This window comes from Equus przewalskii, chromosome 24, assembly GCF_037783145.1.
Source record: "Equus przewalskii isolate Varuska chromosome 24, EquPr2, whole genome shotgun sequence".
Taxonomy (NCBI): Eukaryota; Metazoa; Chordata; class Mammalia; order Perissodactyla; family Equidae; genus Equus; species Equus przewalskii.
This window is the reverse complement of record NC_091854.1, coordinates 32,108,399-32,132,753: the sequence shown is the minus strand read 5'-3', so window position 1 is coordinate 32,132,753 and position 24,355 is coordinate 32,108,399. Positions and strand designations below refer to the sequence as shown.

The following is a 24,355-nucleotide window of genomic DNA, read 5'->3' as shown; positions in this document are numbered from 1 at the left end:
AACTCCATCTACTGAGTTTTTATTTCAACAATTATATTTCTTTGTTTCTAACATCCTAATCCATCCCAGTTTAAAATCTGCCTAGTCATTTTGGGTAGTCTCTTATCACTTGCTACTTGTTGTGATTCAACATTTTATTTTGTTAAGCATCTGTACAACTATTTCATATCGCATCTCTGACAATTCCATTTTGTAAAGTCTTTGGGATCTAAATCTGTTGGTTATTATGTGTTCTAACTTTCACTCATGGTAGTTTGTTTCCTTTTGTGCTCAGTTACCTATGATTTCGGATATTTGGTGATCTTAACCTGTTACAAAACTAGGGGCCCAAACTGAGGATGCTGTGCTCCAGAGATGCACATTTGATTTCATCACTAGCCAAGGGAGCCATACCAACTGGGGATCGCTTTAGCTTTCTTCTCAGCTTAACTGCAAAGTCTCTTGTTTAACTCCTTTACCTTGCCTCTCACCCAAGGCTTAGTCTATCAAGCACAACACGGATGTCAGTATTTATATTCAGGGCAATCACCTTTCATCTGTGCTTACTGCTTATAGTTCTGCCTCCAGGTCACTGTTTTTCTTTCACCTCTTGAGATTTAATTTCCTACAAGTCCACTAATGCAAAGAAAAGTAGGATTTGAGCCAGATCTAGTTGTTTTTGAATGACAGGGACTTTCAGAGATTCTGTTCTGCCATATCATGGGAGTCTCTCACGCCATATAACGATGCTGTATTCTACCTTCCTCACTTCCGTCTTTACTTTTTCAGTGACTTTTACAAGCAGGATAGAATTGTATTTAAAACTCATACTTTTTACACTTATATAAAGTACTAACAACTTAAATCTTCTTCAAAAATGTATGATAGTTTTTTTTTTTTTGAGGAAGCTTAGCTCTGAGCTAACATCTGCCACCAATCCTCCTCTTTTTGCTGAGGAAGACTGGCCCTGAGCTAACATCCATGCCAATATTCCTCTACTTTATATGTGGGATGCCTGCCACAGCATGGCTTGACAAGTGGTGTATAGGTCCGCACCGGGGATCCGAACCAGCGAACCCTGGGCTGCTGAAGCAGAACATGTGAACGGAACCGCTGCACCACTGGGCTGGCCCCCATGATACTTTTAAAGTAAAAGAATTTACAGAACTTTGAATATCTGCTATGATTCAAAGGATGTTTACTGAACGGCTAACTTTTACTTGGGCTCACGCATCATTTCAACTCTGTTTCTTTATAATCAACCCACAATAAAAATCTTTGTACTTAGCATTACCACCAGCACGACTACAGACCCAGACAGGTGCAGTCAAATAGCTTTTCAGATCCAGAATATGCTTATATTCATTGTTGTCTAGGAAGGAAAAGAAAATTTTCAAAGTTCTCTCAGAAAACTCAGATTTTTATGAATACATCATCAGTATGGATCCCACAGAAATACTGGTACAAATAGTTTTCTCCAACACTAACGCTATTCCAACTTTATCACCTTAAGTCAGTCTATAGCTTGGAAAAGAATAAAACTGACTCTCACAGGAACAGATGGAACGTCCTTGGCTGAATCAGCATGCTGACCCACATTACTTAGAAAGACTAAGTAGGTGGTACTAAGAAACTTTACAAAGGAAAAGATGTAAAGGGAAAAAAGCACAAAAATGGGCCTTTATTATTTATAGGAAGAACTATTATAAAAGTTCGTTTGAGTTTAGTATTATGCAAATATAAGCGTGGTGTCAAATTTGTCTACAGAGGATGAAATCTTTTCAAAGTGGCACCTTTGTCATTCAATTAATGAATATTTATTAACTATTTTATCCATGAGGACACTGAGTAACAATCTAAGGGTCACATAGCTGGTAAAGTAGCAGCACCAAGATTCAAACCCTGGTTTGTCTTACTCCAAAGTTTTCTATCTAAGAAAAATAACCATAAAAAAAATTAACCTAGACAGAGAAATGATAGTGCCACTAACCTTATAATGTATACAGAGAAGCAAGTTCAAAAGGGAAGATGATTAGCCTAATGAAACCAGAAGCAGCATTTATCTAATTCTTCTGTTTTCCCAGTTGCAAGACGGCATCTGCCTTATAGGACCAAAGAGGAGACAGAGAAAACTATAATTATTGAGAACTTAGTTCACGATAGTTAATCTCCAAATCCTCTCAAAACATTTTAAGTAGTATTTCATACATACTAAAGACTATATGGTGGAGTGACATCATCACAGCAGAGTGAGCTCTCCCCGTAAACTCTCCTCTCCAAGATACAACAAAAAGGACATTCATATTCTAACAGAGGACATCCACACAACACAAAAGATGTCTGAGAGACCCACACAGCCATACGTCAGAAGGTGGAGGTGCTGGAGTCCCCCTGAGGAAGTGGAAGGAGGTAAGAGAAATCTTCTCTTCCTCCTAAAGGGCAGAGACCCAGGGACTGAGTGCAGCTCTGAGTGGAAAGGGGGCAGGGGGTGGTGCTCCACAGGAACACCGTCACTCTCCATGGTCCCTCACAGCGCTGGGGAAAGCACCATGCAGAGGTGACTAGCTATCGTGGGGGTGTCTCCATCAAGCCAACACCCCAGGAGAGCCGATAGTGATGGCAGAGTGAGAAGCGCCCGGGATCACGCAGAAAGAAAGCACCCCTCCCCTCTGTCTGACACTCCAGTACAGAAAGTACAGAAAAGAACAGGCTAGGAGCTGATTTGTGGATGACAGCAGGCTCAGAATATGCAGCTCTTGACCCCCACTCAGTGGCAGCAAGTGGAAGTGGTGATCAAATACTACCACTATGCAGAAGCACAAAGCCACACCACCTAGCAGTATGAAAACATATATGAAACCTCCAGACCAGAAGGAAAATGACAAGTATCCAGAAATCCATGATGAAGGCACAGAAATCTATAATCTAAATGACAGACAACTGAAAATATCTATCATAAAATAATTCAATGGGTTACAAGAAAATGTAGATAGACAGTTCAATGAATTCAGGAGCTTCTTCACAAAAGAGATCGAAACTATAAAGAACCAATCAGAAATATTGGAGACGAAAAAAACACAATGGATGAGATAAAGAATATGGATTCCCTGAAAAACAGAGCTGATATTATGGAGGAACAAATCTGCAATATTGAGGACAGAAATATAGAAATGCTTCAGATGGAGGAGGAGAGAGAACTAAGACTAAAAAGAAATTCTCCGAGAAATATCTGACTCAATTAGGAAATGCAACATAAGGATTATAGGTATTCTAGAGGAAGAAGAGGAGAATGGAACAGAAATCTTGTTCAAAGAAATAGCAGTGGAGAACTTCCCAAACCTGGGGAAGGAGCTGGAAAAGCAACTGAAAGAAGCCAACAGATCTCCTAAGTATATCAATGTAAAAAGACCTACTGCAAGGCATATAGTAGTGAAGCTGGCAAAAGTCAATGACAATGAAAAATATTAAGGGCAGCAAGGCAGAAGAAAATAACTTACAAAGGAACCAGTATCAGGCTTTCAACGGATTTCTCAACAGAAACCTTACAGGCTAGGAGAGAATGGAATGATATATTCAAAACTCTGAAAGACAAAAACTTGCAGCCAAGAACACTCTATCTAGTGAAAATATCCTTCAGATATGATGGAGAAATAAAAACTTTCCCAGATAAAACAAAAGCTAAGGGAGTTTACGACCATAAGACCTATGCTCCAACCCCCCAAGAAATCCTCAAGGCACTTATACCTGAAAAAAAAGGGGGGGTTACAAATAACCCCCTGTAAGGAGTTAAATAGGAGTAAGAAGATAAATAGAAAAAATCAGAAATTTGTAGCTATCCCATCAGAACAGGTTAGCAAATACTAAAGTATAACATTAAAAATAAAGGTAAAGAAAACACCAAAAATAAATATGATCTTGTCATTTTAAGCACAAACTCACAGCACAATACAGAATAAGATGTGACAAAAACAACTCAGGAAGGGAAGACGAAAGGGATGGAATTGGCTTAGTCTAAGGAAATAAGAGGTTACCAGAAAAAGGATTATTTCATCTACGAGACTTTTTCATACAAACCTCATTGTAACCACTAAACAAATAAACAGAACAGAGACACAAATAATAAATAAAGAGAAAAATAAGAAAACCAGCATAGGAAAATACCTAACTGAATTGGTATTCTGAAATACACGGGACAAGAAACAAAGAAAATGCAGAAGATTCCAAAAATGAGCAATAAATGGCAGCATTAAGCCCTTATATATCAACAATCACTCTAGATGTAAATGGATTGAATTCTCCAGTCAAAAGACACAGAGTGGCTGGATGGATTAAAAAACAAGACCCAACAGTATGCTGCCTCTGAGAAACACATCTCAGCTCCAGTGACAAACATGGGCTCAGAGTGAAGGCATGGAAGACAATACTCCAAGCTAATGGCAAACAAGAGAAAGCAGGTGTTGCCATATTTATATCAGATAAAGTAGACTTCAAGACATATCAGGTAAAGAGAGACAGAGAGAGAAGTATATAATGATAAAAAGGGACACTCCACCAAGAAGACATAATGCTTAGAAACATCTATGCGCCCAACACAGAGCAACAAAGCACATAAAGCAACTATTAACAAACCTGAAGGAAATATTAACAACACAATAATATTAAGAGACCTCAACACCCCACTCACATCAACAAATAGATCATCCAGACAGAAAGTCAACAAAGAAACAGCAGAATTAAATGAAAAACTAGATGAGATGGACTTGACAGATACATATAGAACACTCCATCCAAAAACAGCCAAGTACACATTCTTCTCAAGTGTGAATGGAACACTCTCAAGGATCGAACATGTGTTGGAAAACAACGCAAGCTTCAATAAATTTAAGATTAAAATCATATCAAGCATCTTTTCCAATCATAATCCAATGAAACTAGAAATCAACTACAAGATAAAAGCTGGGAAAGCGACAAAGATGTGGAGACTAAACAACACGCTACTGAACAACCAAGTGGTCACTGAGGAAATTAAAGGAGAAATCAAAAAATATCTGGAGACAAATGAGAAGGAAAACATACCACACCAACTCATACGGAACGCAGCAAAAGCAGTCCTAAGAAGGAAATTCATCACAATACCAGCTCATCTTAACAAACAAGAAAAATCTCAAATAACCAATCTCAAACTACACCTAACAGAATTAGAAAAAGAAGAACAAACAAAGCCCAAAGTCAGCAGAAGGAGGGAAATAATAAAAATCAGAGCACAAATAAATGAAATTGAAACAAAAAAGGACAGTAGAAAGGATCAATGAAACAAGGAGCTGGTACTTTGAGAAGAGAAACAAAATTGACAAACTCTTAGCCAGACTCACAGAGAAAAAAAGAGAGAAAGCTCAAATAAATAAAATCAGAAATGAAAGAGGGGAAATTACAATGGATACCACAGAAACACAAAAGATCATAAGAGAATACTATGAAAAACTATATGCCAACAAATTGGACAATCAAGAAGAAACAGATAAATTCTTAGACTCTTACAACCTCCCAAAGCTGAATCAAGAAGAAATAGATAATCTGAATAGACACATCATGAGTAAAGAGATTGAAAGAGTAATCAAAAACCTTTCCAAAAATAAAAGTCCAAGACCAGATGGCTTCCCTAAAGAATTCTACCAAACATTCAGACGATTTAATACCTATCCTTCTCAAACTATTCCAAAAAATTAGGGATGACAGAATACTTCCAAACACATTCTAAGAGGTGAACATCACCCTGATACTAACACCAGAGAGGGACAACACAAAAAGGAAAACTACAGGCCAATATCACTGATGAACAGAGATGCAAAAATCCTCAACAAAATACTGGCAACCAGAATACAACAATATATCAGAAAGATCACATACCAAGATCAAGTGGGATCTATACCACGGACACAGGGATGGTTCAACATCCACAAATCAATGTGATACATCACATTAACAAAATGAGGAATAAAAACGACATGATCATCTCAATAGACACAGAGAAAAACATTTGACAAGATCCAACATCCATTTATGATAAAAATTCTTAACAAAATGGGAATAGAAGGAAAATACCTCACCATAATAAAGGCCATATATGACAAACTCACAGCCAATGTCATACTCAATAGGGAAAAACTGAAAGCCATCCCTCTGAGAACAGCAACAAGACAAGGGTGCCCACTCTCACTACTCTTATTCAACATAGTACAGGAGGTTTTGGCCAGAGCAACTAGGCAAGAAAAAGAATAAAATGAATTCAAATAGGAAATGAAGAAGTGACACTCTCACCGTTTGCAGATGACATGATTTTATATATAGCAAACCCTAAAGAATCCATCAGAAAACTATTAGAAATAATTAACAACTACGGGAAAGTTGCAGGGTACAAAGTCAACTTACAAAAATCAGTTGCATTTCTATACTCTAATAACAAACTAACAGAAAGAGAACTCAAGAATACAAATCCCATTTACAACTGCAACAAAAAAGAATAAAATATCTAGGAAGAAATTTAGCCAAGGAAGTGAAAGACCTATACAATGAAAACTATAAGACATTACTGAAAGAAATTGATGATGACACAAAGAAATGGAAGGATATTCCATGCTCATAGGTTAGAAGAATAAACACAGTTCAAACGTCCACAATACCCAAAGCAATCTACAGATTCAACGCAATCCCAATCAGAATCCCAATGACATTCTTCATGGAAAGAGAACAAAGAATCCTAAAATTCATGTGGTGCAACAAAAGACACCAAATAGCTAAAGCAATCCTGAGAAAAAAGAACAAAGCTGGAAACATCACAATCCCTGAATTGAAAATATATTACAAAGCTACAGTAATCAAAACAGCATGGTACTGGCAGAAAAACAGAAACAAAGATCAATGGAACAGAACCGAAAGCCCAGAAATAAAACCACACATCTATGGTCAGCTAATCTTCGGCAAAAGTGCTAAGAACATACAATGGAGAAAGGAAAGTCTCTTCAATAAGTGGTGTTGGGAAAACTGGACAGCCACATGAAAAGAATGAAGGTAGACCATTATCTTTCACCATACACAATAATAAACTCAAAATGGATCAAAGACTTGAAGGTAAGACCTGAAACCATAAAACTTATGGAAGAAAATATACATAGCACATTCTTTGACATCGGTCTTAAAAGGATCTTTTCGAATACTATGTCTTCTCAGACAAGGGAAACGAGAGAAAAAATAAACAAGTGGGACTTCATCAGATTAAAGAGCTTCTGCAAGGCAAAGGAAACCAGGAACAAAACAAAAAGACAACCCACCAATTGGGAGAACATATTTGCAAAACATATATCCAACAAGGAGTTAATCTCCATAATATACAAAGAACTCACACAACTCAACAACAAAAAACCAAACAACTCAATCAAAAAACGGGCAGAGGATACAAACAGATATTTCTCCAAAGAAGATATACAGATGGGCAATAGGCACATGAAAAGATGCTCAACATCACTAATCAGCAGGGACACGCAAATCAAAACAATGACGTTATCACCTTACACCTGTTAGAATGGCTATAATCACCAGGACAAAAAATAAATGCTGGAGAGGTTGTGGAGAAAAGGGAACCCTCAGACATTGCTGGTGGGAATGCAAACTGGTGCAGCCACTATGGAAAACAGTATGGAGATTTCTCAAAAAACTAAAAATAGAAATACCATATGACCCAGATATCTCACTACTGGGTATTTATCCAAAGAACTTGAAGTCAACAATTCAAAGAGACTTATGTACCCCTATGTTCACTGCAGCTCTATTCACAACAGCCAAGACAAGGAAGCAAGCCCCGTGCCCATCGACTGATCATTGGATTAAGAAGATGTGGTATATATATACAATGGAATACTACTCAGCCATAAAAAAAAGAAAATTGTCCCATTTGCAACAACACGGATGAACCTTGAGAGTACTATGCTGAGCGAAATAAGCCAGACAGAGAAAGACCAACTCCATCTGATTTCACTCACTTGTGGAAGATAAACAAACACACGGACAAAGAGAACAGTTCAGTGGTTACCGAGGGAAGAGGGTTTGGGGGTGGACACAAAGGGTGAAGGGGCACACTTATATGGTGACTGACAAATAATAACGTACAACTGAAATTTCACAATGTTATAAACTATTATGACCTTAATTTAAAAAATCTAAAAAAAGAATCTATGTAAGATGAGCAAATTATGAACCTTAATAAGAAAATGATAAGAAAATAAACACTTATAAGCTCACCACACAATTTATGAAGTAGATTATTACCAATATGGGTATGGACACCTCTATACTTCTTCTCTATTCCGTCTGCTTTTCCAGAAAGGTAACCCTTAAACTGAATTTTCTATTTATCATTTCCCTGCTTTTTTCCTTAATAACATTATCACAAGCACACACATAATCCTAAATGTCTATTTTTGCTTGTTCTTCAAGAGCTTTACAAAGATAATATACTATATGTATCTGCTACAAATTGGTTCATCCATCCAGTATGTTTTATGATTCACCCATCCACTCTATTGTCATTGGACATTTGCTCTTTCCTATTTATTTTAGGAATTCTACTTAATTCTATTTAGGATTCTATTTATTCTTTTAGGCCAAGTATATCTCCACAATTACTCATTACATTTTTTTCCTGTCAAGGTTCAAAGAAATTAGAAAGGAAATAGTTCACACAACCCCACTTAGTCCTGCAAGTGCCTACCAAAAAGCCACCATCTCAACATTACTTAAAAACTGTACCACCTTCACACGTAACTTTGCCAACATGACTTTTTGCACCACCATTTGCGACTTTACGGTTTAACCACATTGAAAAATAAAAGCTTACTAACAATGATGGAGATCCTCTACTAAAATGCTATTATGCTTTATGCATTATTTAACCATTAATTTGGTGTTAAATCACTTTGCCGAAATATATAAACTCGGTGAAGCTGCGATACAGTTGGCCCTCCACAGCCACAGGTTCTGCATCCCGAATCAAAAGGCCTGTGATGGCTGCGTCCGTGCTGACCACGTACAAACTTTTTTCTCTTGTCATTATTTCCTGAACAATACAGTCTAACGACTATTTACATAGCATTTACATTGTATTAGCTGTCAGAAGTAATCTAGCGATGATGTAAAGTATACAGAAGATGTGCAGAGGTTATATGCAAACACTACACCATTTTAAGGGACTTGAGCATCTGCAGATTTTGGTCTGGCAAGGGTTCTGGAACCAATCACCTGCCGAAACAAGAGACGACTGTATATTTGGGATGTCAACTTCAAGGTCACGTATTTGTCGTCAGAATATATTTACTACAGATTCTCCTAACATAACATGTACCTGTTAACATGTTAAGAAAACAGTTGCCTAAAAGTTCCACTTGAATAGTTTTTTGGTTTCCCACTACCTATTACAGAACAGGAACATAGTTCAGGCAGTACTACCACGTTAAGCAAATACACACCAGTTTCCAGTGAATTCGTACTTAGCAGGGATTTTCCTGCATTACCCTCGCAGCTTTGTGTATGTGCTAACCGGGTTATTTTTCTAGCGCAACAGAAGGGAGCCAAGTCTTTTTCCTTAATTCCAGGGGAAGGAAAATCTCTTCAATAATCCGTAACTTTGAAGGGTATAAGTGAAACTCTTCTATTTATTGATACCTGTGTGTAGCAGACCATCTTAGGCGCTAAGTTTCCTTATCTGGAAAGTGGAGATAACAGCAGCCCCTACTTCCTAAGTTTCTTTTTTAAGATTCAACAAGAAAATGGAGGTAAACTGCTAAACAGTACTCAAACCACCGTTAAAGATTCAACAAATGCAGGTTATTATTTCTGCGCATCTGTCCACTTTCATGTCAATTCCTATTTGATACAAATATCTACCCCGTTGTGTTACTTTGCATTTTGCTCAAACCTGAAAATAAGGGAGGAATAAGTTACTCTAGGAGTGCACAGGAAGGGGTACCCAAGCCAGACCGGGGAAAAGGGGCAGCCAGAGTATCTCGCATGTTGGATATTATCCCTCCCCCCCCCCGCCCAAAAAGAGTGGTTTACTGAACTTAAAAAAAAGTTTCTAGAGGGCAGCCACAAGTAAGAACGTCGAAGCCCAGAGCTGCCAAGTGACTTGCCAACGGTGGACAGCTCTTCACCGAACTGGCCACGCTTCCCGGTCTGAGAGCCTGAATCCAGGTCTCCCGACCCCAGGCCCTGAGTCCCCCCAGTCTATAGGGACACACCACACCCATCTGGGCACCCACGGGCTCTACCAAGTTATAGGGCGAGGGTTTCGTCTCCTCTGCCCCATTCTCGGTGTGGCCAACACATCTGAAATTACGTCAGGCTGAACACATCACTAAACACGGCGCCCAGAGACAGCGTCCGTCCACAGCCGCGAAGACCCGCGGGCCACAGGGAGGCCCGGGAGGAGGAGGGAGGAGGCGCGGCGGGAGGCGCAGCGGGTGGAGCGCGAGGCGGGCGCACCCGACCCGTCCGGGGGCCTCGGAGGCCGGAGGCGAGGGCGCGCGGCCCCACGACGGCGTGATACCTACGGCATGTCAGCACGAGGTTAGCCGCACCAGGTTAGCCCCACCGGGGCGGCACTGCCGGAGCCGCCTCTTCCAAGATACGACCGGCCCAGGGCGCCGCCGGGCCCAAAAAGCGCGGGCACCCGACGCGGCGTCACCTCAAGGCGGCCCCCCGGAAACAGCCGCCCCGCGACGCGGGCTCCGACGGTCCGCGGGGAAGCGGGCAGGGGTGGTCTACGCCCGCGACGCCAGCGAGGTCCCGCCGGGGCAGCCCAGGACTTCCTCTCACGACTCCGGCGGCAACAGCCCCAGAGAAGAGCACAGAACCGTCTAGGGCCTCTCCGGGTCTCCCCTCCCTACATTTCCAGCCGGACCGCTTGGGGCGGTGCTCCGCCTTGTACTTCCGGCGGCGGCGAGGCACAGTTGCCATGGTAACTGGAGGCGGGCGAGGCCGGCGGCGGCAGAGGCGAGGGGCAGGCGGGCTGGTGCCGGACGCAGGCAGGTAGCGGGCGGCGCCCCCCGCTGTGTGCTGCTCGTGTCCGGGGTCCCCGGATGGAGCGGTGAACGCCGCCACGCAGGGGTGTGCCCCGCCATGGCCCTGAGGGTCTGTGTCCTGCGCGCGGCCGGCGTCTCGGGCCCGTTCGCGCGCGTGCTCCGGCCCCGGCCCGGCCTCGGCGGCGCTCAGCGGGGGTCCGGCCCGGCACGCGAGGGAGGGCCGGCGGAGCGCCAGTGGCCCCGGCGCGCGCACGCAGGCGGGAGCGGCGTCCCCGAGGCGCTGCCCTCGCCGCGCCCCCCGCCGCTGACCGCCCGGCCCCGGCCCCTCGCCGTCCGCGTCCGGGCCGGACGGAAAGGCCTGGCCGCCTCGGCGGGCCGAATCGGGATGTCGGGCGGCTGCTTGAGCTCCAAGCGGAGGCGCCGGGCCACCCCAGCACGTTCTCGTTAGGAAATCTCGCGAAATGCTGAAAACGGGGCTGCTTAAAAATCAGTCGTTTAAAATGTGGGCTCTGTCACTGAGGTGTTAGCGAAGTCACCTGGTCGACCCTGCCGTGCAGGTGGATGCCAGCTGCCAATCACCTTATGTCCAAATTCTCATTATTGTGGCGTTGCACGCTACCTACAGTTTATTTAGTCCTTATTGTGTACCAGACACTGATGTGTATGCTTCACATGTATTAGCTTGTTTGATGCTTTTGTAGTTATGTTACATCTTTGTTTTGGCTTTGTTCTATTGGCTCTTTCATATGTATATGTATATATATGTATATTTCAAAATACATATATTTAGAAATCCTAAATACATTTCTAAATATTTATATAATAGAATATATAACATTATATATTCTGTATATAACTATATAGAATAGAATATATCTGTAATATATATATTTAGAAATCGAGTGCAGAAGGCTTATCCTAGTTTAACATATGATAATACAACAATGTTATAATGTTCGTCTTTTTTTACACTTACAAAAACTTTGTCTTGATTGCCCCCCCCCGCCCCCCCCCCCAATTTGAAAGGCGAGATTCCGTTTGCATTTTAGGGGGTTAACATTGCCTAAAACAAATTTTAAAATTATCTTCTGATAGAATGGCCATCAGTCCAGGAAGTGACGCAGCTTTCTCCAGTCAGAAATCAACGCTCTCAGAGAGTCCTCGATCAAAGAGATTCCCACTAACTGAAGAGGAAATATTTTATATGAATTGTAGAGCTGCCTACCTAACTGTTTTCAAAAGCAGCTTAGAAAACATTATTTCTAAAGATCAGCTTTACTTAGGTAAAACTTTTTTTAACATTTAATTTTTTTGCCTTATTTGTTGAAAGTTAAGAGATCAGAAAGACTGGAATTAGAGTTACGTTGTGGAATCATTTCAATTTCTTAGTGAAGCTTGAGCAACGGGACTACATTATGCTATTGTGCCATTTTATATAGTTACATATTCTAGGAGCTTCAGCACAAAACTTTCAATGTTTTTACAGACTAGGTTAATATTTTTATAGCTTCCATCAGTTACTTGCTTAAAGTTTTTTTTTCTAATTCTCATTTTGGTATTTTAAGATTTATAATAGAATTAAAACACTTTGGGCATCTGAATCACTACTCTGAATTTGACCTGTACTGGGGAAAATGTAAAGGATATATAAAAATGGATTGAATGATTATAAAAGAGAAGTATTAGGAAATAAGTAAAATTCTAAAAGAGAAATAACAGTTCCTCTTGGTTTTGTTTTTTTTTGTTTTTTGTTGGGAGGAGGGTTGGTCTTTTTTTTTGCTTCTCTCCGTTAGCATATCTTGTATTCCTCTGGTTGCAAATATCCCCCAAATCAATGAATTTGGTCTTGCCAGGTGTATCTAATGACTTGGAGGTCTTTAGCCTCAAAAGGTGAACGGCAATACCAGGTAACACTGAGTGGTCATGTCAGTTTCCTTGAGGCTACTAACTTTGTGAGTAGAGAATTATTTTGCCAACTTTAGAGCAGTTTCTTTAAATAAAAAAATCTGACATTTAGATTTAGCTGTAGAGTTCCTTTTTTTTTTTTTTTTTCCAACTTACAAGTAATACAGGTATTATAGACTCATGTCAAAGCTTAAAGTAAACCCTGGCAAAAGATCAGTATCTTGGTGTAAAACTTTAAACGTCAGTTACATAATGTTTTTACTGTTATTAGACTTAAATCATAGGCTCCAACTAATTCTGTAACTAGAGATTAAAGTTAAGTTAGTAGGTTACTAAGTTATACCTATTTTTTAGACAAGAATGTCTGCTTACTGAGTACATGTTTTGACATAATTAATTTTATTGAGAAAATTCTGTAATTAACAATACATTTAAAAAATATTTTGTTATTAAAGATAGCAACAAGTGTATGCTGAGCTGCCACTTGTGGGAAAGAGTTACACGCTTGTTTCCCAAAGCTAGACAGAAAATACCATTTTCTTTCACATGGGCTTCAAATCACAACTTCGTTTATGTCCTACTCCCAGCTTTTAGAGGATGGAGGTTGGCTGGGGACGGCATCCTAAAACATGTCTGCCTTTTCCCTGGTTCTCTTGATAGATGAATTAAGGAATTGTCCGTTTATGCCCTAGGCAAAATGCTTACTTATCTTTTATTCCTAGGGTGGCATGGCAGTCAGGGCTTTTCTCTACATCCAGAATAAACCTGTGGAAATAAGAAAAGAGTCATGTTATCTCCAGTGCTACCAATTTCCACAAAGGCTTTCTAGGTGAATGGAAAATTCACCAGGCCTACAACTTTTTCTTAGCTCTGAAAGTCACCTCTAGATGATTATCTTGTTCCTGTGCCAAAGTTCATCTAGGTATGATACTCTGATGTAAGCTGAAGGGTGGGAACATTTCTCTTAGTCTATGGACTTCTAATATGTTGTTAAACATAAACCACGACCACAGGTAGCAATTTTACACTTCAGGTGTAGACTTCCTATTTAGATTATAAAATTTCTTAGGAACCAAGAAGTTTGTATCTCTGAAAAAAAAATCACCCTGTATTATGCTGTCCACAATGAATGCTCAATAAAATGACTCAGAAATGTCTGTATTTATTACCCTGATCTGATTTCTATCTCCTTGAGCATATTTCTTTAGTTATTGTTTTATATATATTAATCCTTATTACGTTAAATTGTAGAATATCCAGATTATCACTTTTTAATGCTTACTGACAATGCAGAGATATTGTGAAATCTCACCTAAAAAAGTTGGAAGTATCAAATATAAAGTTTTATAATAGAAGTTGCTAGCACAATTCAGGACAGTCATACCTTTAAAAATTCTGTTAATCCCTCCTGTAGTTCTAGGAAACTTATCACTGGTTCATTTTAGATAGTGTTAAAGCTTAATATGCAGAGATTTGTTTATTTGCAAGTTACCAAGTTATTCCTATTCAATTGTACAGAATATCCATAATTGTTTAATAAAACTGTTATATCTTAGTGTGATAGGACGTATGCAAACATATGAAGCCCTTCTCACATCGTAATTCTTTGCTTTTCGTGCCTGTAAGGTCATAGCTTTTATAATAGGCATTTCTTATGAATAACTGGCTATAGGACTATTTTTAAATGTTTTGGTTAAAAAGAATAATTTGACCGTTGCATTTCTGTAGTAGTCTTCTCTCAAAGTATGTTGACCTTCCTGATTTTTAGCGGGATTATAACTTAAAGCAGATACTTTTTATGCATATGTTTGACATTTGACACATGATTAATGTTCTTGAAACTCTAGTGTCTAGCAATGATGAACATTTTAGATATTATGGCTTGATAGTAATATTCTCAAACTAACAATCTCCTCATTAAGAGATTTGTTGAGCCAGAAAAAGTAATAATTTATACTTTTTGTGGTTATTCTTATGTCCTCAAACAGTTAAGTGGATAGTTATTTTTAATCTTTTTTTTTTCTGCAAGCACTCTTATGAAGTAAATCAGGTATTATCAGTTAATTAAACTATGTAGATTGAGAAACAAGTGTCAGAATAGGAAAAATCTATTTAATTCTGATATTAATAAATCAAGAATCTTTAGCTGATAACAGATATTTTTCATTTTTGAAAGTCAGGCATACGTTAATATCACTAGGTTATCCACACCAAAGGTAATGTATTGGTATATGTGAACTTTTGTATAATATTGTAATATATAATGATTTAAAGAAAAAATACACTTAAATTCCAATATAGATGTTACTATAACAAATAATACTTGTTTTATTGGGCAGCTCTTCAGCATGCAGGAAGAAATCCATCCCAAAAGACCATTAATAAGTATTGGACTCCTCAAACTGCCAAACTGAATTTTGATGATTTTTGTATAATTTTAAGGAAGGAGAAACCTACTTCAAAAGCAGAACTGCTAAAATCATTTAAGCAATTAGATGTAAATGATGATGGCTCTATTTTACACACTGACCTTTATAAACTTCTAACAAAGGTAAGATCTGTAATACAGATATGCATATCTGTAATATGCATATTTTGCAAAACAACTTAGAATCTAGCTTTGACCACCAAAGTCTACATTAAAAATAAGCGTTTCACTGGCAGGTGAAATGAATCATATGTATGTTGTTTATAAAGTGCTTAAGGATCCTTCTGGATGAAAGGTGCTTTGTAAATAAAAGATAAAGTATAAAATTGAGCCCATGCTGCAATCCCCTTGTGCTCCTCTGCAATTCTTTCCTTCTGAGAACTCTGTAAATCAGTGATAGGTTCATATGTGATAAGTAAAAGATAAACAGCATCAATAGGCTTAGGAATCCAGTCTGCGTCTTGGTACAATGTGAGAAAGTATCATTACTCTAAATTCAATAGTAGTTATTACTGGATCTGTGATATATGTTGTTGAAATTTAGTAAACTGAAATTCAGCACACTTTAACAAAATTTAATAAAATTGTGAAATTTTATTTTGTATAACAGTTTCATTCTTGCTTGACATAATACTCATTCTGAGATTTATAATGAAACCATATATTCAAACTTGTGAAAAAGATTAAAATGGATTTCCACTCTCCTCATGCATAACAAAGTGACAGACATGTTGCTTTAAAATAAATCTTGTTTTTTCAGAGAGGTGAGAAGATGACTAGAGAAGAAGTAAATGCCATAGTAAATTTGGCTGATGTAAATGCTGATGGCAAGTTTGACTACATCAAGGTGCGTAGGCTCATATTGATGTAAATTGGCTTACTGTGTAGGAGAAGTATTTTTAAAGGGGTACATCTTTTTAATATTGGTAATGACATACTTATATATTGTGTACTAATTATACTTGAAGTTTAATTTCTCCAGTCCCACACTTGTAATCTGATGACTATATTAAAAGTAATACAACCAAGTTAAAATACATATATGTACACACACACAAACAGAGACTCTCTGCAGAAATATGCTGTTTCTGGGGTGGAAGAATCGTAAAAATTATTTAGAACAAATGCAATTCTACACATCTTGTAAAAAAATATAAATCACCTCTCTTTGTGTGACATTTTATTTTCACTCGGAGTGTGACCTCCTCCTTGACTCGTGGATACATTTCACTGGGTCACTTGAGGGTGGTCAATCTGATTCAAGAAAATAAAATGAGTAGCCTAGTTCAAGAGAAAATATATTCCATCCACAGTCTACCCCTTGCCTACTAATGTGCATTTGTCTTCCCCTCCCAAATATGTGATTGAGTGTTGTACCCACTGGACTACTTTTTTATTTCCTGTAGTTTTGTAAGTTATATCTGACAACCAACGAGCAATGTCTCAAAACTGCTCTAGAAAAACTGGAAGTTGACAGTAAACTGAAGCGTCAACATTTTGGAAGCCACATCGAAGCGTCCCCTGAAAGGGAACCCTCACCAGTACCCAAACCATCGCCTAGAATCATGAGAAGAAGTGACGAGGACACGTTCACAAATAAAGGTATTTACTTTTGACACTCAGGGTTTCTTGATCAAGAATGGAGGGACGTATTCAGATCAGTTTTTCCTTTCATCCTGCTTTGTCAGTGATAAAACAAATGAGAAGCCTACTTTTGTCAGCTACCCTTTTTAGACTCTCTTAGCTGTAAAAATCTATTGAAGTAAAATTTTATTATGGAGCTTGACTTGGCTATGCTCATTTTATTTTATTAAAACTAAAATTTCAGGTTAAGAGGTGACATATTGAAATAAAGAATCCTATTAGTAGCCCATAAATTAGGGACCGTTAAAGCCCAATAAAGATAAAACTTCTGACTTTATTTCAATAGGAAGAACAAAGAGAACTAAATAAATACACAGACTTTTTCTACTACACTGTGTTTAGAAACAAATCTCCTTGACAACTTTTCCTAATGTGAGACCAAATAACTATTACTTGTTACAGGTGACACCAGGAGTTCCTTACTGGCAACAACTAGAAAGTTCAAAACATCTGTCTCCTTCACAGTTACAATGGGTGCTAATAGTAACCGAAACTCAAAGTTAACTGAGCCAAACTCAGTAAAGGTATAGTATTTTAAATTAATAGATACAACTTTTTCTGAAAAAATTTGGCGTTAAACTTAACAACTACGTAGCATTTAGAGAGAACCAGTAAAGTTTGTGAAATAATTGAGGTTTTTCTGTGTGTTGCAGCACTTCTACCCTATAAGCCAGTTCTAATACTTTTGAAGTACAAATGACAAATAAGAATATTATTAAAAAGTCTTCAGTTTGAAAATGATGACTCTTCAATTTCCAGACTTGATGAATAGATTATCTAATTAGGTGCTTTGCCAAGCAATTTTTTTGTTTTGTTTAACAAACACTTTCCATAGATGTTTCTTATAAATAAAGCATTCATTCAATATCCGTTCCTATGAGAGACAGATAACAAAGACTCTTTGCTAAGTCAATATTTTTAGAGTGTTAATATTGATCTTCTTCCTTTGTTTTCCCTTTCTAGACTCAACCTTTACTAGTTTTCTTTCAACAGAAAATAATAGCTAGAGAAATATAAAACATTAACTGGAAACTACTAGGGTACATTAAAAATGTGTGCCTGGAGACCTCTGTGGAAGGGGGAGAGATGGTTATGACCGCACACTGTAACCGCTGTTGGAAAACGGAACTGATTGTTCTCAAGAGCTACATTTTTGTTTCAAATAACAACTCTGTATTTGTTATTGAACTCTGAAGTCCCTTATATCTTTAAATTGCTAGACAGTGACATTTGTTCTATATTAAAATTTTAAAACATTATCTCCAAGGAATTTTGTTCAGACTGTTTAGGAATCTATGCACCCTAAGCAATTTGGTGTGCATGTCCACCATGTTCACACACAATATTTAGTGTTCCAACAATATTATTTTCTGCCAATGGAAGTCTTTTGTATTTTTTAATAAATTTCATAGATTTTTTATATTGAATTTCATAACAACTCTGAGAAGTACTTGGTTGTGAATATAGTTATTATCTAATTTGTTTTCATCGAAATTGACAGAATAAGTTACTAAGAGGTTTGTTAAGTTAGTTTTCTTCAAGTACTTTAAATCTATTTTAAACGAGTTTTGGTATCTCGATTTCATGTGGAATGAACATGTATGGGATTGGAACAGAGAAGAAGGCTCTTTCAGAAATTAGAAAATTGTTGTGATGGGGTCTGATAAGCCAGATTTTAAACCATGAATCCACACGGTTGGTAAAGGGCCTGAATTACTGGAAGAAAATAAGACCCTTACAGGGACTGTACATGTATTTCTTTCCATAGACCATATGTAGGTGCTAAATCACTATTCTCTTTTTAATCCTGAATTCTCTCCGTTTGCTTAGGTTTTGTAATGTGCAAGGAGCATTAGGAGTTTTTCTTGAGAGGGGAATTACTTCAATGGCTTCTCCTCAATCATGACTAGAATTAGAGAAAGCCCCAAAACATGAGTCGCAAACTCCAGAGACGCACTATTTCCTCTATCCAGACTTCTAATTAAAATATGCCTACATATGGTTTTACATATATATGTGTTGTGTAACATATATGTTATTCAACATGTATACGAATATGGTGTGCAACATATATGTTATATATATGTCTATATTTATGACAATACAAATATAAACATTTTAAACTTGAAATGGTTGTCTAACTTAATTTTTGTGAAGGTTCCAAATAATAATTTTGTTACAAAAATTTCTATATTTTCAAAATGTTGATCATTTCAACTTGTCAATTAGGTGGCAATCCAAATCAATTTTTCATTTATAAATTATATATTTAACCTTTTGTTTTTAAGTACTTACAGTTTATAATTCTTTAATAACAAAAAGTTCAGTAACTATCTGCTTACCTGCTTGTCTTAATGAAAAGCAAATAGCTCTCTAGTAAGTATGTGACGTGAGATAGCTTTAGAAAACACAACAGTGATGATGGTGATGTATAGATTCCTCCTCTGACTAAGTCTTTGGCAGATCTACTGCTTAATAATTCTACCTCGCCTTAACTTTAATAATAATACAGAATTGTGCTTAAATCATGTTCCCTACAGTGTTCCAAGAAAAATGTAACTCTACTGATATGTTTAAGTTTGTGGTGTTTTTTTTTGTTTGAGGAAGATTGTCCCTAAGCTAACATCTGTTACCAATCTTCCTCTTTTCACTTGAGGAAGATTGCCGCTGACCTAACGTCTGTGCTAGTCTTCCTCTATTTTGTGTGTGGGACGCAGCCACAGCATGGCTTGACGAGCGGTGTGTAGGTCCACACCCAGGATCCGAACCTGTGAACCCTGGGCCGCCGAAGTGGAGCACACAAACCTAACCATTACGTCACCGGGTTGGCCCCTGTTTAAGTTTTTTGATAGGTAGAATTTTCAACCTGACTATTTTTCATGAAAATAAAATAAATATAATGAAAACAAGTAAAATTTGTATGTGACAAATAAATGAATTAACAGTTCTTTTTCCTTTTATGTGAATTTACCTGAATTGGTAGAATATAGCACCACCTTATGCCATATATAAGAATTACAAGCTACTATTTTATTTCTGCTTTATATTGTCAAAAGATTAATCATACATGGAATTTCTTACTCTCTCATTCTAAAAATTTTCTTAAAGCTCAGCCTTCTTCCATTTTTCTCATAATACTCAAATTGTCAACTTAATCTATAATCCTTTCAAACTGATTTATTTGAATGAGCCAGCCAATTTGTCAGTACTTTTTTCTTTTAATTCATAACTTTTTAGTCTAGGTCCTAGAGAAGAAGCTTTGTGTAATTGAAAGCCTGTTTGTTTTAAAGGAAATTTAGGTTGAATAAGCGTTGTGTGTTTCACACAATAGCAGACCTTAAAAATTTGAATGCTTCCTTTTAAACAGGAGAGCTACAAATTCTCCTAGGAATGTTAGTTTTCAGAATAGTCTGACAATTACGCTGAAGTTTGGTTGATATAAGTAATGCGGCATTAATTTTACTTCTGTTTTGTAAGAGCTCCCGTCCTGCTGTTGTCCAGCCTTCGTAACCGTGCATTGTGCTGTGCAGGTTTTGTAAGAGCTCCCGTCCTGCTGTTGTCCAGCCTTGGTAACGTGCATTGTGCTGTGCAGGTTATGTAAGAGCTCCCGTCCTGCTGTTGTCCAGCCTTGGTAACGTGCATTGCGCTGTGCAAGTTTTGTAAGAGCTCCCGTCCTGCTGTTGTCCAGCCTTGGTAACGTGCATTGTGCTGTGCAGGTTATGTAAGAGCTCCCGTCCTGCTGTTGTCCAGCCTTGGTAACGTGCATTGAGCTGTGCAGCTTATGTAAGAGCTCCCGTCCTGCTGTTGTCCAGCCTTGGTAACGTGCATTGTGCTGTGCAAGTTTTGTAAGAGCTCCCGTCCTGCTGTTGTCCAGCCTTGGTAATGTGCAATGTGCTGTACAGGTTAGTTGCCTTTCTAGACAAACTTATAAACTCCTTTCTCTCTGCAACTTTTCTAGAATTAGAAAGAATTAGAATAGAAAGACCTCTATTAACTCTCTCCCCAGCTAAATTTTGTAAAGGTGTCTCCTGCCAGCCCTGGCACTGCCCCCAGAAATACTGTAAGCACCTTGAAAAATTTTTCCATCTTCGAGTTTCCCAAATGCCACAGATTATGTTCACTAACAGTGTACCAGGCAAAGTGCATTATTTTTTAATTTCATTTAAACATTTTTTTAACTGAGGGACGGGGGCTGCTACACCCATGATTATAACACAAATTTAAGGAATTTCCAGCTGCTAAAATCTGAAGTTTTTTTAGTATGAAAACCAGAAAATTATGCTTATCTTAATACTTCAATATATGGATAATTCCAAATGATAATGCTTTATCGTATTTTTGTTATAATAACTTCTTAAACCTGAAGTTTGTTTAAATACTAACTTTTAAAAAATTCATGGCAGGGGCTGGCCTGGTTGTGTAGTGAGTGGTTAAGTTTGCACACTTGCTTCAGTGGACTGGGGTTCACAGGTTCAGATCCTGGGCACAGACCTACACACTGTTCATCAAGCCATGCTGAGGCAGCATCTCACATACAAAATAGAGGAAGATTGGCATGGATGTTAGCTCAGAGCCAATCTCCCTCACCAAAAAAAAAAAAAAAAATCATGGCAGATATTTAAGTGTGAAAAAGAGCAGAATTTTGAATATAGCTGGTAGTTTGGAGAGAAAGTAAGGAGACCTAGGTTTCAGCTGTGGCTCTGCAATCAACGAGAATTGTGACTTAAGCATATCACTTCACTTCTCAGACTTTCATCAATCAAAAGAGAAGTCTGGGCTGGATTACTTTTTAGATTTTTTTTTTTTGAGATTCTATTTTTTCCTTTTTCTCCCCAAAGCCCCCCAGTACCTAGTTGTGTATTTTTGGTTGTGGGTCCTTCTAGTTGTGGCATGTGGGACGCTGCCTCGGTATGGCTCGATGTGCGGTGCCATGTCCGCATCCAGGGTTTGAACTGGTGAAACCCTGGGCAGCCGAAGCGGAGCGTGCGAACCTAACCACTCAGCCACAGGGCTGGCCCCGCTTTTTAGATTTCTACCTACTACCTAATAGTCTGTAATTCTAAACTAGTATCCCTTACCATTCCAGATGGGTAAATGTAAAAAATATATTCATGAAATATATTAGGCGAAATTCTGTACGATAATGCTATAGTCAAAATTGATTGAGAGGAACGTATTCTAGATGTTTTATACTAGGTGTCAGAATCTTAGTTCAAACTGTCTGAAAGGGTAACTGATCTATACACCATCTATCTTTCCTTTCTCCTCTGTAGCAGTTGTCTTCCAAGGTCGAGTTGATTATATTAAATAAGGCCAGTTGGCTTTGGGGGGATGTCAGCCTGTGTTGTTAGTCCATAATAGATTCCCATCCAGGAGATTTACAGGGAGGCTAATTGACAGTCTGTCCATACTCTTGCTCATCGTTAATAGCGGAACTTGAACTTCTGGCTCAAGCCCAAGTTTAAAGCTCATTGTTATAAGAATCTTGAGTTTAGTACCCGGAGTATATTTTCTTTTGGAAGCATGATCTAATGGTAAAAGCATTCATCCGAAGGTCTTAGACTCTAGACCTAATATTTCTACAAACTCCTTGTAGAACTCTGCACCCGTAGAGCCTCTGGGTACCTCAATTTCTCTGTTTTTTAAAATGACTAATTTATATCTACCCCATATTGCCTCATAGGGATTTTGTTAAAATATATATGGTGACTTGTTTCTGTCATGGGCAATATGTTTATCAAGATGAATTCCAGTAATTTAAGGTCACATTTTAATTCCTCAGAATTAGAAGTACCCGTATCTTTTATACCCCAAAGGGGTGACAGCGCTTGTGCTTAATGACTGACTGTAAGTTTGAGTAATAGTTCACAATAATGGTAATTTCTTAAAATTCAGTTTAAGGAGAAAGCGCCAAAGAAAAGATGAATATAAAAATGGAAAACTTACATAAGTTGAAAAATAACCAAAACTGAAATAAAAGGAAATGCATCAAACCTTACAAAGGGTGGTTAATATCTAAAATAGTCAAAAGAGTTTACTAAAATATGTAAGAAAAATACCAAGTCTGCAACAGAGCTAGGAGAGTAGGGGATGAATAGGCAGGTCACACAAAGGAGACAGAAGTAGTAAACACGTGGGGGAATGTTCAACCTTGCTAGTAATCAGAGAAATTTAAATTAACAGAAAATCCATTACAATACCATATAGAAAAATATATAGAATAGTATACTGAATATTTTCTGTACCCACATCTTGCTCCAGAAATTACCCCCCACCACCACCCAGGTTTTTAATTATAACACTATTAAGTTGTGTAATGGTAAAATTGTTATACACCAATGGGAGTGCTGTAAAATTAGCATCACTGTTTTACAAAGCAATGTGTGAACACATGTCGTTAGCCTTAAAAATATGTATACTTTTTGCCTAGAAGTTCTTCTGAAGGATATTATGCATCAGAAAAAAAAACATTTAGACAAAATAGTATTCGTTTTGGCATCATCTATACTGATGAGAAATTGGAAATGACCTAAATGTCCAACATTTTAGAAATATTTAAGTAAGTAATCGTATACCAACTCAGTGAATAATTATAGAACCAGTTAAATTGAAAATTTGAGTATTGCGTAGCAAAATCTTTTTCTTATTGTGGTAAAACTTATATAACACAAAATTTACCATTTTAACTATTTTTAAGTGTACAGTTTTGTGGCATTAAATACATTCACATTGCTGTGCGGCTATCACCACCATCCATCTCCAGAACTTTTTCATCATCCCCAGCTGAAACTGTACCCATTAAACAACGGCTCCCCATGCTTCCCTCCCCTCAGCTCCTGGCAGCCATCCTTCTACTGTCTGTCTCTGGATTTAACTACTCTAGGGACTGTGTATAGTGGAATCATACAATAGTTGTCCTTCGGTATCTGGCTTATTTCACTTAGCCTAATGTCCTTAAGGTTCATCCATACACAGCATGTGTCAGAATTTCCTTCCTCTATAAGGCTGAGTAATATCCCATTCTGTATATATACCACATTTTGTTTATCCCTTCATCCGTCAGTGGATGTGTGGATTCTTTCCACCGATGAAGATGGGTGTACAAATACTTATTTGAGTCTCGGCTTTCAGTCGTTTTGGGTGTATACTCAGAAGTGGAATTACTAGGTCATACAGTAATTCTATGCTTAATTTTTTGGGGAACTTCCAAACTGTTTTCCACAGTCGCTTTACCGTTTTACATTCCTACCAGCAATGCACAAGGGTTCTAATTTCTCCATATCCTTGTCAGCACTTACTATTTTCTGTTTTTCTGATTATAGCCATC

The 24,355-nt window shown here is 38.1% G+C and overlaps 2 protein-coding genes across 31 annotated transcripts in view; one reads left to right on the top strand and one right to left on the bottom strand.

Moving 5' to 3' along the window:
• ITGB3BP (integrin subunit beta 3 binding protein) overlaps window positions 1–10,888 on the bottom strand; it is a 71,980-nt gene extending 61,092 nt beyond the window's left edge. For 3 of the 9 annotated variants that reach the window (XR_011532358.1, XM_070591891.1, XM_070591886.1), the window contains exon 1: window positions 10,581–10,720. Coding sequence is in view for 6 of the 9 variants with exons in the window: in XM_070591891.1 (XP_070447992.1) it covers window positions 10,581–10,585 (5 nt within the window). In the remaining 3 variants the exon portion in view is untranslated. Of the gene's footprint in view, window positions 1–10,298; window positions 10,505–10,580 lie in introns of those variants that run through there. The other 6 variants (XR_011532355.1, XM_070591884.1, XM_070591888.1 and 3 more) reach the window with 4 other exon arrangements.
• The window catches only part of EFCAB7 (EF-hand calcium binding domain 7), a 38,192-nt gene continuing 24,356 nt past the window's right edge, over window positions 10,520–24,355 (top strand). For 4 of the 22 annotated variants that reach the window (XR_011532354.1, XR_011532353.1, XM_070591861.1 and 1 more), the window contains exons 1-6: window positions 10,589–10,987; window positions 12,147–12,334; window positions 15,296–15,507; window positions 16,145–16,231; window positions 16,791–16,986; window positions 17,431–17,552. Coding sequence is in view for 16 of the 22 variants with exons in the window: in XM_070591861.1 (XP_070447962.1) it covers window positions 12,148–12,334; window positions 15,296–15,507; window positions 16,145–16,231; window positions 16,791–16,986; window positions 17,431–17,552 (804 nt within the window). In the remaining 6 variants the exon portion in view is untranslated. Of the gene's footprint in view, window positions 11,161–11,306; window positions 11,609–12,146; window positions 12,335–13,678; window positions 13,879–15,295; window positions 15,508–16,144; window positions 16,232–16,790; window positions 16,987–17,430; window positions 17,553–24,355 lie in introns of those variants that run through there. The other 18 variants (XM_070591859.1, XM_070591854.1, XM_070591863.1 and 15 more) reach the window with 9 other exon arrangements.